The sequence below is a fragment of the Conger conger genome, chromosome 4 (assembly GCF_963514075.1).
Source record: "Conger conger chromosome 4, fConCon1.1, whole genome shotgun sequence".
Taxonomy (NCBI): domain Eukaryota; kingdom Metazoa; phylum Chordata; class Actinopteri; order Anguilliformes; family Congridae; genus Conger; species Conger conger.
Window position 1 is genome coordinate 58,531,530 of NC_083763.1, and position 18,171 is coordinate 58,549,700.

The following is an 18,171-nucleotide window of genomic DNA, read 5'->3' on the forward strand; positions in this document are numbered from 1 at the left end:
CCATTGGCCCCCGGGCGGGGCCTCTGGCCGTGATGACGTCACCATTGCCCCTGCAGTGTGAATGAATCAAGCTGCTTGTGTGATCCACACCAAAAGAGCACGGCGAAAACCGCAGGCTCGGAGGATATTCCAGGATAAAAACGCAGCTGGGATTGTAACAGAGAGGGGAAACATTGTCTGAAAAGACGGGCGCATCCCTATTTTCTACAAAATTTAAAACTTGCTTTTGTATGAGATAGACGGGAGATTCGCAGCCTTCCGTTTTTGAGGGTATTTATGTGTGGCTTTTATCTTGTTGGATCACAATGATGCAAAGTGCGGCTGTTCTACCAACCGAGAGTCCTGTCAAGGGTCTACCAGAGATACTCGGAGTGCCAATGCAACGTAAGCCTTTTCTCCCTTTTTATTGATTATTTCATAAAACAATTGCCAAGCTTTTTTGGAAATGCTGCATCCACTGCTGTAGAAAAACATAAAACGGTAGTTTAATTAAGCTGCACAAGACAAGAAGGAAACGAGACCGGAAGTATAGAGACAGTATGATGTTTCATATGCTTTCTCATTTACACACATGAACTGTGTGTGTGTGTGTGTGTGTGCGGGTGGGTGTGTGTTCGTGTGTTTGTATGTGTGTGAGTGTGCGTGTGCGCGCGTGTGTGTGGGTGTGGGTGGGTGGGTCAGATTTTAGGATTGATACTGCATTAACACACATTAGGCCAGTATATAGCCTATTCATTTGTATCGTTGTTCGTTTTGTTTATACATGTTCACGCAACAGTAACAACAGTAAGTTGTATTATTACTATTATCTGTATTTTTAAGATGTACGCGTTCTGTAAGTTTACATCATGGACATATTTGTAATTATCACACTTTTTATTGCTTTAGATTGAATATTTTCGTAAATCGTAAATAAAATATTTTAATAAAATAAATTCTTGACAGATGGCAGTTGCACATCTACGTCTAGTGGTTTAGTTTGTAGCTTCACAGACCAGGTGTGTATCGGCCCTACAGGGTTTGATTTCACAGTGGTTGTGCCAGCCTGCCTGCAGTGGCTTTGGACTTGAAACTGTATCGTCGTAAGCACACCAGGTTTTAGAAGGTTCCCGGTACTTTGCGCCTGTATTAACATTTATAACGACACATATTCTAATTAAATGAATGCTTAAATTTAAGGGTACAATGTAATTATCTAATTCCATTCAGTTTTTTGCCATGTAAAAATAAAATATGACGATACCCTTGGCGTTGTCCTGTTAATATTGGCTACTTTATGGCACAAAACATAATTGCAATTTTTAAATACATGTCTGATATCTAAATGCTCAACAGCATCGAAGTACAGAATTACCTATTATCTACGCATCTGCTCTTTATCTCCGACATGTTAATCTCTACTAGGCCTATATAATCTGATCTCGCAATCAAGATGGAGCTTGAATTGGATGAATTCCTGACCTAATTATGTATATCTGTGCCAGTGGAGTTGGGGTACATTTATTACCTTTGCATATTTTTTTATCCTCTGTGTATGAGGTTTTGTTTTGTTTTTCTATATTTTGGAAAAATAAATCTACCAAACTCTGGGTTTCTGATAGTCTTTGCCACCGTTAGAATTACTTTTCTCTTTTTCCCATATCCCATCTAATGAATGTGCCACGCTTATGGCTCTGTCTATAGGCTGCAAGTGAGAGAAACTTTATATCGACTGCATATCATTTTGTTTTGTACATGCTTTAATGCATAGCTAGCCTATCTTTACAGAGCCTTACAAAACAAAAACAAAAAAACACTTTTAAACATCGTTTTCATGCAACATATGGTGCTATTATTTTATTATAATTATAGTGTTTAATAATAATAATAATAATAATAATAGTCATAGCAATATTAATAATAATAATAATTATAATCTTCATCATCATCATCATCATCATCATCATCATCATCATCATATGCGAATATTAGACATATTATTGTGCATGATACCACTGTGGTATTACTATTATTATTATTATTATTATTATTATTATTATTATTATTATTATTAATAAACACTATTATTATTATTATTATTATTATTATTATTAAACACTATTATTATTATTACTATTATTAATATTATAGTGTTGTGAGTTTTTATTATTATTACTATTATTAATATTATAGTGTTGTGAGTTTTGTCTGTATAGTATCTAACCTTTGAAACGACACCATATACAGGACTATTGTGTCGTCTATAGTATAGCCTATAAAGCGCTTAAAATTTTAAATTGGATAAATTCGGACTTCACTTATGCTGGTTTTGCTAATACTTGACATTTGACAAGCCAGTAAATGTTTGTTTGTTTATGTCTTGCAAGTTAACAATGAGAAAAAAGTGTACTTAATGAAGAATGAAAGATTAAAATATGCTTCAATAATTCTTATAGAATTGCCTTAATGACACGTGCCTGTTTTCCTTATATGTGTGTCGATTGTTCATGTAGGCAGACATTTCAAAACCAACTTTAACTTTGCGTTAACTTTGAGGGAAGTGAAGTATTTGAGGCCTGTGAGTTACAGTGATACAACCCTGAGGAAGAGAAAAGGAAACGGTACAATGTGTCCCGATGTCTGCACCGAACACTGGGCTGCCGCACAAATGACTGAAAAAAGGAATAGGCTAATCTAATGGATTTACAAGTCCAGCCGCCAAGGGGTAATGTAGGTGTAGAATGGTGTAGGCTGGAAGTATTGCCAAGACTCTGCAGGCCAACTGAAATCCCTCTCGGCGCTATCCGTTCAGCACCATCTTAAAGGTTTATCGTTCATTAAACCCTGTCGTGTTTCAGATGTGTCTTGCCACCGTTACTTTACATATTCTCTTCGTTTTGCTACTTATTTAACTGCTGCTTCACCAAAATCAGGATGACAGGCTTTCAAATTCTCAGCTATGATACTTTATACCCGGGCACACATATTCCACGTCCTCCCACCCAAGTGATATGCTGCACGCGTGAAGCAACCTTTACTTTGGCTGCCATCTTTTTAAGATTTAAAGAAACCGTGTCATGTCCCCACTGTGCGCTCCTTGTGAAATAATTGCATAAACATGCCTCAGAACGTCAATGTGGCCATTTTGTTTTACCTGTACACTGTTTATGGCAGGTTCATTATCATTCATTATGACGACAAAAAAAAAAGAAAAAAAAAGAAAAGGTGCATCGTTGAAATTAACCGAGCAATGCCAGTCAGCTTCTTGTTTTAATAGCTGGCACAGCGGTATGAAAAATGACAATGCCTGCAAATTATTTAGCATAATGCATTCCACGACTTGAAGGAAGAACTTGGCACACGCATATGCAGCGTTGTTTATGCATAAAATCATGTACAATATTTTTATCTTTTGACAACCTTAGGCTCTTCCGCTAAGAAACAATTTCAGGTAACACTGCACACATCTTCTTTGTATTTAAGCCCATTAAGCCATTGCGATGTTAAGCTTCTTTTGATAGTGTATGTCTAAATTGTATTATTTTAAAGGTTTATCCAAAAGTTAAAAATACAATTTACTAAGACAAAAAATAATTCACTAAATGAAACAATAAAGCTTTTAAAAAGCTACACATACAGTGCCGGATTTGGTGGGAAAACACGTACAATTATTAGCAATTTCAACGTTAAAACAAACACAACACACCATGAAATGCTCACCGTTATTATATGCAACCAAGGTGCATGAATGTCCTCACAAATCACAAACAACTAGTCAATTTTATTTGTTCCCGGTGCCTTTTGGGTATTGGTTGCAACAGAAAGTTCTGCGCGCTAACGCTTAATCTAGTGTGTAACGCAACACAAGCAAGCGCTTGTGTGCCGCAGTTCAGTGAGTGTCCCTTGAATAAGTGGAACCACCCACCTGCCAACCCCACATTTCACCAACTTCCTGTTCCTTCACTCCATTAGACAAGCCACTATAATGTGCCCTAAGGTGATTCAAGTGAAATAATGTTACTTTTGCTTCAGGTCAATCGGTCAATTGCAATTTTCACCCCCCATTTCCAATCTCTTCTTGTCCTCGCCTGTTATACTTAGCTATCGATTACTTATCATGGAAATAGATCTCTTTCTTCCCCTAGTCTGTTAACCAATCAAACATTCGTTCTTCACAGAGGAAAGCTCAGATTGGAAAACAGAGGGTGGCTGTTGGCTAGGCCTATTATGGTAACATTTTGTGGAAGGTATTGTTGTGGTTTTTTATTTCTAGTGAAGCTATTATTATACGCAAATTATAATTTGACGCAATTGAGTTATTTATTTTGTTTTAACACGACTATTAAGGTATTATATTCTATTATTTTTAAGTGCTTTATTTTATACAGGCGCGGTTGCATTATATGCCCTATGCTACTGGTACTACTTGTAGTAACTACTATTACAAATAATAGTAATAATAATAATAATAATAATAATAATAATAATAATAATAATAATAATAATAATAACAACAACAATGCTGCTTATTATTTTGTAAAAATGTATAATTTACGCTAGTATGCTAAATGAACATCCTACCTACAATCTAAAATGTGATATAGAGCACTGTAAACTAGCTATTCTCGGTGAAGAGATGAAATGTTAACAGAGCTATATATCTATAAACAGAAAGACATGGTGATGAAAATGCATTCATTCCTCCACTAATACTTATTTGTCAGTTTATGAATTATGTGTCATAATGTTGCCTATATTTGGACCGATGTTAATTGATCAATAGGCTTCTTTCTTCGTAGCAGTATTTCTCAATACAGTATTTCTGCCTCATAGATAATAACAGGCTACACTTTTGTTATTGTGTATTTATTATTAGACTGAACAAACAACCTGGTATTTTGTAAAATAAACCGTATTGATCGCCAGATAATTCGATAAAAATGTAAATTTTAAAAAGCTTTGCATGAAAGATCTAATGAGCTTTAAACTACATTGATTTTCAAGAATTAATTTTTTAATCACATTCTCAATGAGTGCTTTCTTAGATATATCACTGAAATACTGTCTTTGTTATAAGAAGACGTATTACGAAGCCTCTGCTGTTTTTCCTTTCAAAACAATGAGCCCTTCCGTCTGATATTTTCACCTGTATTTGAGGGAGGCATTGTTATTTATCGTACAGCTGTCATTCAGATTTCGATTAATTTAACCTTTTCAGTGGCGTATTATTATTATGATTACTATAGTGGATTTGATTGCGCATTTCTCTACATTGTGTGCATCATAGGCTAATACGAATAGTGTAACGTCGAGCTATTAGATACATAATTGGTCTAGTTGAAAATGGGCATCAGTCTTGTGTTGTTGTTTTCTATATCCATATTAGCCGACAGTTGCTGTTGGCTGGCACTGAATTAAATATGTGAAATTATATTTTCGACATTATCCACATTTAAATAATATAAATTTACAGTGGCAACAAAATGTAATGTTTCATTTTTTCTCTTGTTCCAATGAGTTGCGAAGCAGCATATTTGAACCACCTTAATGTAACGTCCGCCATGTATTTTCTCCAACTTCACAGAAATACCCCAGTGCGCAGGCTGCAGTCAACACATCCTGGACAAGTTCATACTGAAGGTGCTGGATCGACACTGGCACTCCAAGTGTCTGAAGTGTGCCGACTGTCAGGCTCTGCTGGCAGACAAGTGTTTCTCGCGGGCGGGGAATGTATACTGCAAAGAGGATTTCTTCAAGTGAGTGCCGGTTAAATTCTCTAACATGTTCCGCTTTTGCAGGACACGTTCAAAATATATTTTATAAAAGACAAAATACAAAAAATACCAGAAATATTATATTTCAACCCATCATACATCCCGCTGTTATATTAGCGAGTTATTACAATTCAATAGCAATGGACGATATTTAGGGCCAGTGTATCTGAACATTTAACTAAGCAATCATGTAATGAACACAACTGGTGCTGAAACTGGACACCTGAGAAGGCAATGTGCGAAATTGAATTATCGTAGCTAAGAAAAAATAAGTAACATTTGCTTTGTTAATTAATAATAATGTAAGCAGCCATTGACCAAAGATTGCCTCATATAGATTCAGCTAGATTCAATGGCTTTAGCGCTACTAAGAAGCAAGATGATTTGAGAGCAGCATTCAGTGTCTGCTTCCAGTCCAAACGTGTCTGTAGTTTGGGAATATTTGGGGCTACCTTATTCTTGTCCCTGCTGTCTGCATGGTGCTCCCTCATTGTGTTCAAAAACCACATGTGAACACCTAACATGTGAAGTGTAGGCCTACATGTGAACTATAAAAATAATACTAATTATATTTTTATATAATGAACCTATAAGGTGAGAGCAGAATCAGGTAAACTATGCTATTTCAAGTCATGTGTTTTATTTTCACATGTGAAAATTGTAGCTCACATTTTAAATTGTCAATGACATTTGAAAATGTGAAGATGCAACTGACTGAATGTGCCTTATTTTCCTTTCACATGTGGAAAGTTCACATCTGAAATAAGCAAATGAAGTAAAAATGTCCTGTTCACATGATATTTTCTTTTCACATGTGAATTTAAATCCATGTATAAATGCAATAGCTTGACGTTACACAGGCTATTCTTATTCACCTATAATACACACAATGTATAAATTCACATTTGAAAATGAGAAATTTACATGTGAAAAATATTTTTTTTAAAAGAGCTCATTTCATATTCATATTTCTCAAGTTAAGGAACACCTGACTTGAACAAGAAAGGAGCCAAATAGATATGTGCTGGTTAGTCAAGGTAGTGAGTCTGCAATTTTTACCTTTAATACACATCACAAAGCTCCCTTACACATTTGTGTGAAATGCTTTTCATCTTCTAAATAAGTACATTCATGAGCTCATTCAGAGAATTCAACTGACTATGTAGCTGACCTCTGGCTTGTACCTGTCTCTTGTTGGTTTATCTTTGTTGACCTAAATCCACACAAGGTTATTCATTTAAAATGAATTTGACAGAAAAGTAATAAAAATCTGCACTGACCTTTGTAGCTGATTGTATCTTTTAGTCCTGTGAGTGTAATTTCTGTGCAGAGGAAGCTTTAATGGTTTAATGCACAATAGTTATCTGAGATTGCTCTAAGGAATTCTGTATGTCGTGGAATGTAAGGCAAACATTCCATTGCTCCTTTCCTTCCCATTGTAATCATCAGTTTCAATCAGATAATCATCGTTATCCTGCTTATGTTAGGGTTTGATTATTATTAAGTAAAAAAAAAAGGTTTTTTAAATTAATCCAGTCGTCCTGTTCAGAGAGAGCAATCTGACTGAGGATCCAGTTATTCTCATATTAATTGTTCATTTGTGTTGCGTACAATACATTTTTTATTCAGTGGTCTAGTTATTCTGGACACAATTATCAATCAGTCCATATAGCTAGGCACGGCTATATGTAAGCTGGTTTTGAATCCAACCTCTGGTTCTTTATCTAGTTAGCTAGGTAACTAGTTAGACAGTCATCTGTCCAGTTTGACATATTTTTGATAAGATATATTCAAACCTGAAGATTGTAGTTGTTCCTGATACTCCAGCGATATTGCGCTATAGTGAATATTGGAAAATACAGAGGAGTACAGTAAATGCACCTGACTCAAGCCAATATGCCAGCACCACTCGCATAAAGATAAATACAAGTACTGTACATTCAGTCCACCATGAATTGAGTTTGACAGTCTCATTCTAGTGGCTCTCTGTAGAAGATGGTACAATATCACAACCAGCCAGAGGTGGGCACAGAAATAACAGGAACTTATCTTTTTTTTTTTTTTCCTCTTTCTCTCTCCTTCCTATTTCTTTTTACTATTGAATTTCAGAGGCATTAAAGAACAAAATTAGGTTTGACTTTTATCCAAAACAGGATCAGTACTGATCAGTACTGGCTTTTACTAAATCATGTTTGAGGAGGTTTTAATGTCAAAAGCTTCAATGAGACCTAAAAAGCTCCCAAGGCAGAGAGTGGAAGCTAACTTTATTAGGTGGCCCAGGGGACAACAAGAGGATTTTAATGTTAAAACTACCACAGTGTACCAGAGGGATGTGACAGACACGGGAGGATTTAAAACTGCCACAGTGTACCATAGAGATATGACAGACACAGGACAATTTTAAAGTGCCATAGTGTGCCACAGAGATATGGCAAACACAGGCGGATTTGAAATTGCCACAGCATACCATAGAGATGTGACAGACACAGGAGGATTTTAAACGTCCACAGTGTACCATAGAGATTTAACAGACACAGGAGGATTTTAAACTTCCACAGTGTACCATAGAGATTCAACAGACACTGGATGATTTAAAAATTCCACAGTGTACCATAGAGATTTAACAGACACAGGAGGATTTAGACCTGCCAACGGGTACCATAAAGATTTGGTGGACACGATTTTAAACTGCCACGATGTACCACAGTGTTGGACACAGGCGTGAGCTAAGAATTCAAAAGGAGTGAGCTGAAGCTAGGAGCTGGATTTAACGGCAATAATGAGGGAGCTTCACCTTGGTCAAGAGAAAGGGTTTATGTCTCTTTATACATTCTGTGATTTACAACCCTCCCTGAGTCACTGTTTTATTGGTTGTCTCCGGTGTGTTTACCGTGTGAGCGCTACTGTATTTCTGGGCCCCCACTACATTGATCCAAGCCATGAATCAAGCTAAAGACCAGCCTGCCAGGCCATGAAATGCATTCAACTGCAGTTTTCCCAATACAACTAATACACCTAATAATATATTACAGTTATTAGTCTGAGAAGTAGTTGGGAAGGCAGTGACATTGCTGAAAGCCAGCATTGTTATGTTGTAATTTTTTGCCACCACCCTACCTTACGAAACAAAATTGATGAGATGAGGTTTTTTGGTGCTGCGCTTCTGCTCCAAGTTGTGCGTGTGTGCCTCTGTGTTCCCAGACGTTTCGGGACGAAGTGTGCGTCGTGCCAACAGGGGATCCCCCCAACGCAGGTGGTGCGGAAGGCGCAGGACTTTGTGTATCACCTGCACTGTTTCGCCTGTGTGATGTGCAGCCGACAGCTGGCCACCGGAGATGAGTTCTACCTCATGGAGGACGGCAGACTGGTGTGCAAGGAAGACTACGAGACCGCCAAACAGAATGGTGAGGCATCCATCTTCTCCCAGCGCCGCGCAATCATCCATCATCTCTCACAACTCATTCATCTCCATTTTCTTCACTAACTCTTCTCTTGTCTTGAAATTTATACAAATTGTGTTGCCTGAAATCTTGCACATAGATAAATACATTCCCAGAAAGCCTGTTCTTAGGATTCCCCTGGGGGACATCTCTGACATTGAGAATGGAGCCTTGTGGAAACAGTCTGATGCTGTACTGGCCTGTAGGAGATACAGTTGGCAGCATGCGTTTAGTTCTTGCTTGTATGAGGTGTAATGATGGGGTGTCGCCGCCCTAGTGGATGGCTGTGTATTACAGTATGTCTCTGACACTGAGACGGCAGGCAGCCCTGCCCCAAAGGCTGCTGGGAGTCCCTGTCATGGCCTAGCCGGCGGGGGAGCTGTCGAGAGGAGCCACAGCGCAAATGCAGGGCCAAGCTCCCGCGGACAATTCAGAAGCGTTTAAATCTGGGGTTCATCAGCCAGGAAGGCGCACTTCACCCCTTTATGTACAATAATGGAGACATCGATGGATCACAAGAGGCTGGGGGATAGTGAAGAAACAAAATCATAATAAAATAAAAATATCCCAGTGGGGTCTCAGCATCTTGGTTATTAAATCTTAAGTTGGTGTGACCTTTTATGGATTTGATGCTGAAAGCCCCAGCTTTGTATTTATGGAGATTTCCATGGCCCTCTGATTGATTATGTTAAGTGATGTAATGCACATTTTTAGTGGGGTCCCAATAACTCCCTACTGCTGCCATTCCCCTGGGAGATTTATAACCTCTGCAGCTGGAGAGGCACTGTCTGAGCTGTGCACAGGGATCTGTAGCCCTGTCGGACTGGCCACTCCTCTACACCTCACTCCATCATCCTTTATTACCTTGACACTGTGTCCTTTTCCCACGCTTATTAGACAGAACTGAAAAGGCACAGGTCAACCCTCACTGAAACGAATTGCATTTGTGTGGATTTACATTTTAGGGATATCTGTCATTCATAATCCTAAAAATACAAATAAAGAAGACAATACATTTACAGTATTTACTGAATTTGCTCCAGTGACATCTTGGCCTCTTTCCTTCTAGATGATTCTGAGGCAGGTGCTAAGCGGCCCAGGACCACCATCACAGCCAAACAGCTGGAGACCCTGAAGAGCGCGTACAAGAACTCGCCCAAGCCTGCCCGTCACGTCCGAGAGCAGCTCTCCTCCGAAACAGGGCTGGACATGCGGGTGGTGCAGGTGGGTCCCAGGGCTGTGGGCTGCTGTGGGGGATGGGGTCAGTCCTATACTGGTACAGACATTACCGTGTCTGTAGGTGGTGTGTCATTACCTGCAGGGGTGGTAGATCCAGTCTGGAGACAAACCCTTGAGCCACTCAAAACACAAAAAAGCCATTTGCCATTCCCTACTGAAAAGGCAGTTAAAACTTTGTTTTGAAACAGCTGGTAGTTGGTCATTTGAAGCTGGGCATAGCTGGATTTTACACCAGGGTTCGCGTGAATGTAAGTGATCAAACTCTGCGCTCTTTATCCACCCATAACGGCAGGTATGGTTCCAGAACCGGCGTGCCAAAGAGAAACGGCTGAAGAAGGATGCCGGACGGCACCGCTGGGGCCAGTTCTACAAGACAGTCAAGCGCAATCGAGGAGGCAACAAGACGGAGAAAGAGAGTTCAGCAGAGGACGGGGGCCTGAGCGACAGTGAGCTGAGCTTCAGAGGTCAGAGCCCAAACATCTCCCGTCTCCTCTCTCCTTCTCCTACTCCACCTCACCCCTTCTCTACCTCTTTCATCTTCTCCTTCTCCTTCTCCTTCTCCTTCTCCTCCTACTCCACCTCACTCCTTCACCTTCTCATCCTCCTCTTCCTACACCTCTTCCGTCTTCTCCTTCTGTTCCTTCTTCATCCTTCTCCTTCTCCTCCTCCTCCACCTCCTTCTCCTCAGCCTCAGATTTTCGATACTTTTACGATTATTTGATGTTCTCAACCACGTTTGGGAGACTCATAAAAATATCAAGCCATTTTTACAAGAAATGAAAAGGCCATCGCACAAACTCTATAAAGCAGGTGAAGCTTTTAGTCAATTAGCAGGAAAGTGCTCTGGGGCATTGTTGCTACTGAAACAGCACTTGAGGGACTGAGCAGAGGTACTGAGCACAGTATACCGAGACCCTCTTATGTGGGCTGTGGGTAAACTATAACTGCACTGACAGCGCCACACTGAACCCCAATAACAAATCCATTATACTGGATAATACTGTAAACCTATGCCATTTTCATATCTGCATGACAAATATCATCTCAATTAATTTTGCAGTACAAGCACTGAATTAAGTTTGCTTTCAATCATATTGCTTCAATTGCTGAAGTCACTCACGAGATGGACGTCCACATAGACATGAAATAATGATTTAATTTCGGCGAGCGTTATTAGTGTGCATCATTTCCTATGCTAAAGAAAAAGCTCATGGAACACACAGTATGGAAATGCTGTTATATTGATATCTCTCCTCTCTCTCCCACAGAGGATCAGATTCTGTCTGAACTGGGCCACACCAATGGCCTGTACGGGAGCGTTGGCGACGTCGGGAACGGGAATCTGCTGAACGGAGGCTTCTCTCTGGACGGCGCCGGCCAGCCTTACCATGACTTGCGGTCGGGGAGTCCCTACGGCCTGCCCCAGTCCCCGTCCTCCATCACCTCCCTACCCGGCCACACCCCGCTGCTCAACAACCTGGGCTTCACCATGGACAGCATCATGGCGCAGGGCGGGCAGGGCGGGGTGGGCCAGGCGCTGAGAGCCATGGCGGGGGGCCCGACCTCCGACCTCTCCACAGGGAGCAGCACGGGATACCCGGACTTCCCCACCAGTCCTGCCTCCTGGCTCGACGAGATGGACCACTCCCAGTTCTAAGGCCTCTGAGTGGTGGCCCCACTGTACACACAGTCAGACAGAGGAAAGACAAACAGACAAAGTGAGCTTTTTACATTTCTATTCAACCAGAACTGATGTTACGTTTTCTAAGAAGGGGGGAACGAGGGGGCAGGGTATGGAGCCCGTGTCTCAGCCGCCCCTGCCCACTGAAAACAAACTGCAGAAGCCCACTGCTCCCGACAACACCTCACCCAATGGTGGAAGTTAGGCTCGAGGTGGCCAGGAAGTGATGTCAAAGAATGCAGGATGTCACTGAAAGGTGCAGATACGCTGGCAGATCTGGCAGGGGGACACGAGGGGAACGACACCATAATTGTCACTGTTCTACATTTTATTTATAGATTTGTTTTCTTGTTAAAACTGTATTTATACAGTTCCAGCATGGATTTGTGTGAAGGTGATGGGTTATCCTCAAACCCAGAGGCAAGACAAAACATCCTTCAGAGCTATTTGGACCACAGTTACAGTTGCACAGAAAAATAATTGAGCTCTTTTGCATGATTCTGAATGATAACAATTGCCGTTCATGTCAAAGCCTTTTCATTGGCAATGCACTTTACACTTCTCTTCTGCACATAGACAGTAAACCATGAAGAGAGATGAATGCACAATGCAGACAGCAGCTGTCAAATGTTTCATTCTAAGACCACCATTTCAGGTAGTTGCACTTATCAACAATCAACACAGATGCATAGGGGTGATTCAGTCCCACTGTTTATGGCTTGTTCTTAATGTTAATTGATACATTTAAGCAAGTTCATTTATTTCTGTTAGATACACTGCATTATCTGTTCATTTCATAATTCCAATGGTAAACAAAGGCAAAAATGACATAAATGCATCAAACCCTGAGAGAAGATGAGGCTTGAATCAGGCCCTCGGTATGTCAGCCGTGACTTACAGTATATGGCTTTTCAACATTGACAACTGGAAATTATGAGTATTGCAGAGATTGACACTTTGAGAACGTCTGACACTAAGCCGTTCTCTCTGAAACCTGACTGGGTTCAGGTGTTAGCTTTTGGGGTAGTCTTGAACAAGGTTGTGGCTGGCCTGCAACAGTCCTGTAGTGCTACAGTATCCTGGGAGGAAGCCCTGTTAAACGGCTTTGCTCCAAATCATCATTCGTATTTTTCCTTTGGCATATCATTGCTGTCTATTTTAATGGAGGCAAAAGCTCATTCGTGTGATTTCTAGGATGTTCTAGGACGTTCTGCATACTCCCAGTGTGTCCTCTCTGCTGTATAAGAGTGCCAGTGTAGCAAGGACGATAGAGCAGAGCACACAGACCGTACAGTGTGTGTTCTGAGACAGCCACAGACAACACTGAGGGTTTCTGAGCTCTCCGTGGGTCTTTGAGAGTAGTAGTAAACTTGCAGTAGCCGAGCTGGGAGGTTATTTTTGCACATTGTTATCCTGAGAAGCAGTGCGGTCTATCGTGGGATTAAGACATTGGGACTGCCAAATTTCTCAGTAACTATCTTAGGCTAGCTGTGGGTTTTAATGAAAGCATAACAGTATAACAAAATAAATTATTTCTGTCGGTCAGAAATAGCATAACGGTCACACAAGGCATGCATATTTATTGATCAGAACCTCCCGTGAATGTGGTCAGATTTTAACGAATGTCTGTATCCCATTGATAACCATGTAGAAATTATTAATGTTCAGGAGAATTCTTCAGAAAGTGTTACATTTTGGCTGGTCTCAGATGGCTTTCTCAACACCTAATTGTATGATGTTATAACACACATATTAATGAATACACATAAAAAGGGAATACGAAACAGCTAATGCTAAAGCAGCTAACTGCTCTGATGTCATGTTACTTTAATAGTGTGTTATGATATATTAGCCGGTGTCTTGGGAGCTCCACTCCTCTTCTGATCAGTCGTAAGCCACGTTTGTGAATAATACTTTTGTCGTGTTGCTATTTTTGTCTGTCACCTATTATTTAAATGCCTTCCATGGTACATCAGAACGTACCTCCAGAGTGCATAAAGAAAACGTTTTAAAGAGCAGGAAGTTACAACATACTCATAATGTCGCAGCCACTTTAATAGGGATAATATGAAATTCAGCACTGAGGTAAATAAACATTTTGTGGAATGCCAATGAACACAATACCAGATTAAGAGCTCAGCATTTTTCTGTTAGTTTGAATTTCTTTCTGAGTCATTTGCCAAATGGCAGACTGTAATGCTGCTGAGGCAACCAGAAATAGAACAGTAAGCCAGCTACGAAAATATGAAATAAAGACGAAAAAGACGTTGAACTATACTACACACACATATCGACACTCTCTCTCTTCCACACACACACTCACACGCACATACACACACAGTATATAGATTATATATTTCAATTTTCTGTTCAAACGTTGTTGCCTCAGAACTTTGGAGTCTTAATTGTTGTAAATTTTGTACAGTTTCAAAAGGTGTTGAGAGTCTTGTTTCATGAGCACTATTTATTGCTATGTGTCTTTGAAAACGATAAAAAAAGAAAGCACTGAATCGAATATTCGTATATGCCTTCTGTGCGATGGCATGACCTGTGTACAGCAAAAATCTATATGAGCAAATAAAGCTGAACTGTCTTTGGGTTACTGTGACTGTATGTCTGTGTGGTGTCCCTGGTGGCTCTCCGTAGTGCCTTTTCATTAAGATTTCAGAAACTCTTTCTATTACAACACACGTCGTCATGCAATCCGATACGACTGCGGACACGGCAACGCACTTTTACCGAGTATCGGTAATTAAAATGGGAAAAGGGCATGCTTATGCTGGTATGTTCCTTCCTGGGTGTACATGGGAAATAATGAAAAGAAATAACGGACCAAGAGCAGCACATCTGCCCGGCTGTTACCGCGGATGATCCCTTCGCTTCTAAAGACCGCACCAGATAGTGGTTTTAAACAATCAAATCTTTATCCCTTATCCCTTCACTGTTAACTAATTGTAAACTGCTTTGTGAAACATGGATAAATATGCTCTGTGGTCATGAGAGAGAGAACGCTCCTATTCACGTGGTATAAATATGCCAGTTCAAACCAGGCACAATATGAAAGTGGACCTTAAAACAATATATAAAACAACACTACACCAGTATATCATATTAATTACTACAGCTTTAAGGAACTGTTAGTGTCATTATTCATTTCCCCCCTTTTTCTAAAGAGAGTGGACAGTCTGTTCTTTCTGTACAGTAACACAGAGGAGCTTAGTGTTCAGATGGCAGTACAGACAGTGCTATGGAAGGAAAGCAAACCCCCAGGATATCTGAGGATGTGTATATGGCCGGCCTATAGTCTGGGCTACAGGTCTTCCCCTCTTCATATTTTTCATGTTTGAGAGTATATGTTGTATGTAAATGTATGAGGTACACCACATCAAATCTGGTATTTAATTTTATATGAGATGTTGGGGTATTCCATTTTTCTCTAATCAGGCAGGGGAAAATCAGGCAAGTCTCATGTACTTGCATACAGATTAGCTGCAGGTGATTTGTGGTGGTGGTTTTTAGCTGAATCAGTCCTGAGAAAAATTACATCAGTTCAGTATAATGTGCGTGTTTGTGGAAAAAATGGCACAAAACAAGTCGATTCCTTTCTGCCATTGATTGTACAAGCCATGGCCATTAATGGATAGCCTTTAATAGTGCTGCCTTACAAAGATAAACAGCGACAAAGACAGTTAGGATAATTTACACACCACTTACAGCACTAGTATACAAATAAATCTGGGAAATTCCTGCACTGTTGCTTTTGCAAAGATGACAAACACAAGCACAAATGGCGATTTTCATTGATCGGAAGCTTTTATTACAAACTTCCTGAAGGAAACAACTTCTCCTGCTCCTGCCAGAGCAAACACATTAATATGTAAATAGACACACTATTAAATCTTTACTCAATCGAGCTTCCACATGAGTGTTTCTCCTGCGATTATTCATCTGTGTTCAGCATTAATAATATGATAACGTCTGGCTTTTGAGTGAATTCGATGAAAACCTGTGCCTGGTCTGCCTCAGTTTTCCCTGAGAAGGCCTTATGAGATACTCTGCGTAGTAACTGCCTTTGCCATTCAGTTTTATATTGGGTTATGAAAAGCCGAGATCAAAGCTTTGATTTAATCACCCTCTTCATTACCGCAGCCCACCCATGGCATTGAAGGCTGGTTATTTTACTAGACATCATCAGTATCATCAGAGATGTTGTGTTCAAAGCCCTGCCGGGACTTGAGTTTATGGCCATTTGCTGATGGCAGTTATACAAATCTAGACTACACACAGCAGCCATAAACAGTAGGTTCCAGAATCTGTGTAAACACTTTAGATATAAGTGCGAGCAGACTGAAATGCTTGTTTATTATGCATTAAATGCTGGACTTTGCTGCTGAGACTTGAGCTAGAGACCTCATGGAGATATTAGAGGGATTAATTTCAACAGCAGAGATTTCGCTCACGGTTCAATTCCCAGCAATAGCATGGCGGACAGTAAAGGATTGCATTAAGCACTGTCCGATACAATGGCATCCCATTGCTTTTACCCTGAAAGAGAGCGGGAGGAAGGAGAGTGCACCCACTCATCCCCCGTTACAAACCGCAGCCATCTGTCTCTAATGGTGTTATGAGCCGGGGAGAGCGAGGCCACTTGTAAAAATGCATAAACGTTAAGTAAAGAAGGTTGAGAGATGTGGGACGCGGTTCGAGCAGAGCCGGTGTCAAAAGTGAAAAGCGGGAGGAAATTGAGGGACATAATGGAAACATAATGGGCTTAGTGTCACAGTCGTGCAGACATGCCGGGGGAGCGCGCCGTCACCGACTGCTGCTCCCACCCCAAAGGGATTTAAGAAATTGCTGAAATGGGGAGCGGGGGGGGGATCTTATGAAATATACCAATTGAATAATTCCTGCGCCGTCGGTTGTGTGGGGAATGTTTGAAAAAGACGGGAACACGGACGCATTCCCGCAGACGGTCACAACTCTGCTCTTGACAGAAGTGTTTTTGTGTCTCCCCGCGTTCCCCGCAGCGGAGTGACAGCAGCTGACAGGTTCTTTTTGGAAAACATTACTTAATGCCTCGTTTTAATGGAGAAGGATTACAGCATGTCCCCATTGTTTGGGCGAATGTGCATTAGCTTCTTTATCAAGCTGTAGTTAAGACCGGAGATCCAGATTTAAATTTGTCATCTGCTAGGGGTGGGGGTGGCGAGGGGACTGTTCTGATCTGATGGGCTTTTGGGAAAAGCAGAACAGATTTACCAGCAGCCCATGTGTTGGCTATTTGGAAAACATCCAAATATACCTTAAGTGACATAATATGCAGTATGTGGGTATTTGGGGATCCCTGGAAAATGGTATTAGAGACAGACAATCTGGATAGGCTCATTCAGGGTGCATGCATTCAGACACCCCCATTTTCCAGCTTTGGCATGTTGTACACACAAACAGTAGGCTTCAGACCAGCAGGTTCTTTCTGCACTTGCTGGTCATATGAGGTATGGAAGTGGGATGTACCTGCTGGTACACACCACACAGGTAGCGGGTATTCAGGTGTAAAATGTGTGCATGTCACTCAGCCCCTCATTAGACAGGTAACGTGACCTGGAACATGTAATCATTGAACAGGCACAGCATTAGTACACATCATTAGTGATGTGAGATCATTAGTGATTGTTAGATCTACAGAGCAGGGTATGCCTGAGTCCATTCCCTGTGGGTATAGTACCTTTGCTGTATACCTGTAAATGCCGCAATAAGGTCAACTTTTTGATTTAAAGCTCACTACCACAACTCTGTTCTATATGGAACTAATAGACACTTATTATTGAAAACAAAAAACAACAATAATATTTTTCTTTGAAAGAAGCTGTGCAGTGAAAAGGCTGGAATGAAAAAGAAAGTGAGTATAGTCTGTAGAGACAACAATCAAATTCAATGTTGATGAATCTGCTGACCAATGCTACAATTACTGTCCTTGTAATTAATAGTGAATTCATAGTGAAATCATGATAGTGATTATAAGAAGTATCAGAAGGGCTTAGTCTGAAGTGAAATCTTT

General features: G+C 40.5%; 1 protein-coding gene across 1 annotated transcript; it reads left to right on the top strand.

Moving 5' to 3' along the window:
• Positions 1–305: 305 nt before the first annotated feature.
• lhx4 (LIM homeobox 4) lies at positions 306–12,089 on the top strand. Its single transcript, XM_061240653.1, has 6 exons — positions 306–384; positions 5,564–5,735; positions 8,955–9,157; positions 10,263–10,417; positions 10,725–10,896; positions 11,701–12,089. The coding sequence occupies exons 1-6, from the start codon at positions 306–308 to the stop codon at positions 12,087–12,089; spliced, it is 1,170 nt and encodes a 389-aa protein (XP_061096637.1).
• The last annotated feature ends 6,082 nt before the right edge of the window (positions 12,090–18,171 follow it).

Bases quoted from the DNA above. Each gene is read 5' to 3' on its own strand.
- lhx4 (XM_061240653.1), top strand. From the start codon at position 306: ATGATGCAAAGTGCGGCTGTTCTACCAACCGAGAGTCCTGTCAAGGGT. The intron at 9,158-10,262 runs GTGAGGCATCCA...CTTTCCTTCTAG, and splicing joins CGAGACCGCCAAACAGAATG to ATGATTCTGAGGCAGGTGCT. The intron at 10,418-10,724 runs GTGGGTCCCAGG...CCATAACGGCAG, and splicing joins TGGACATGCGGGTGGTGCAG to GTATGGTTCCAGAACCGGCG.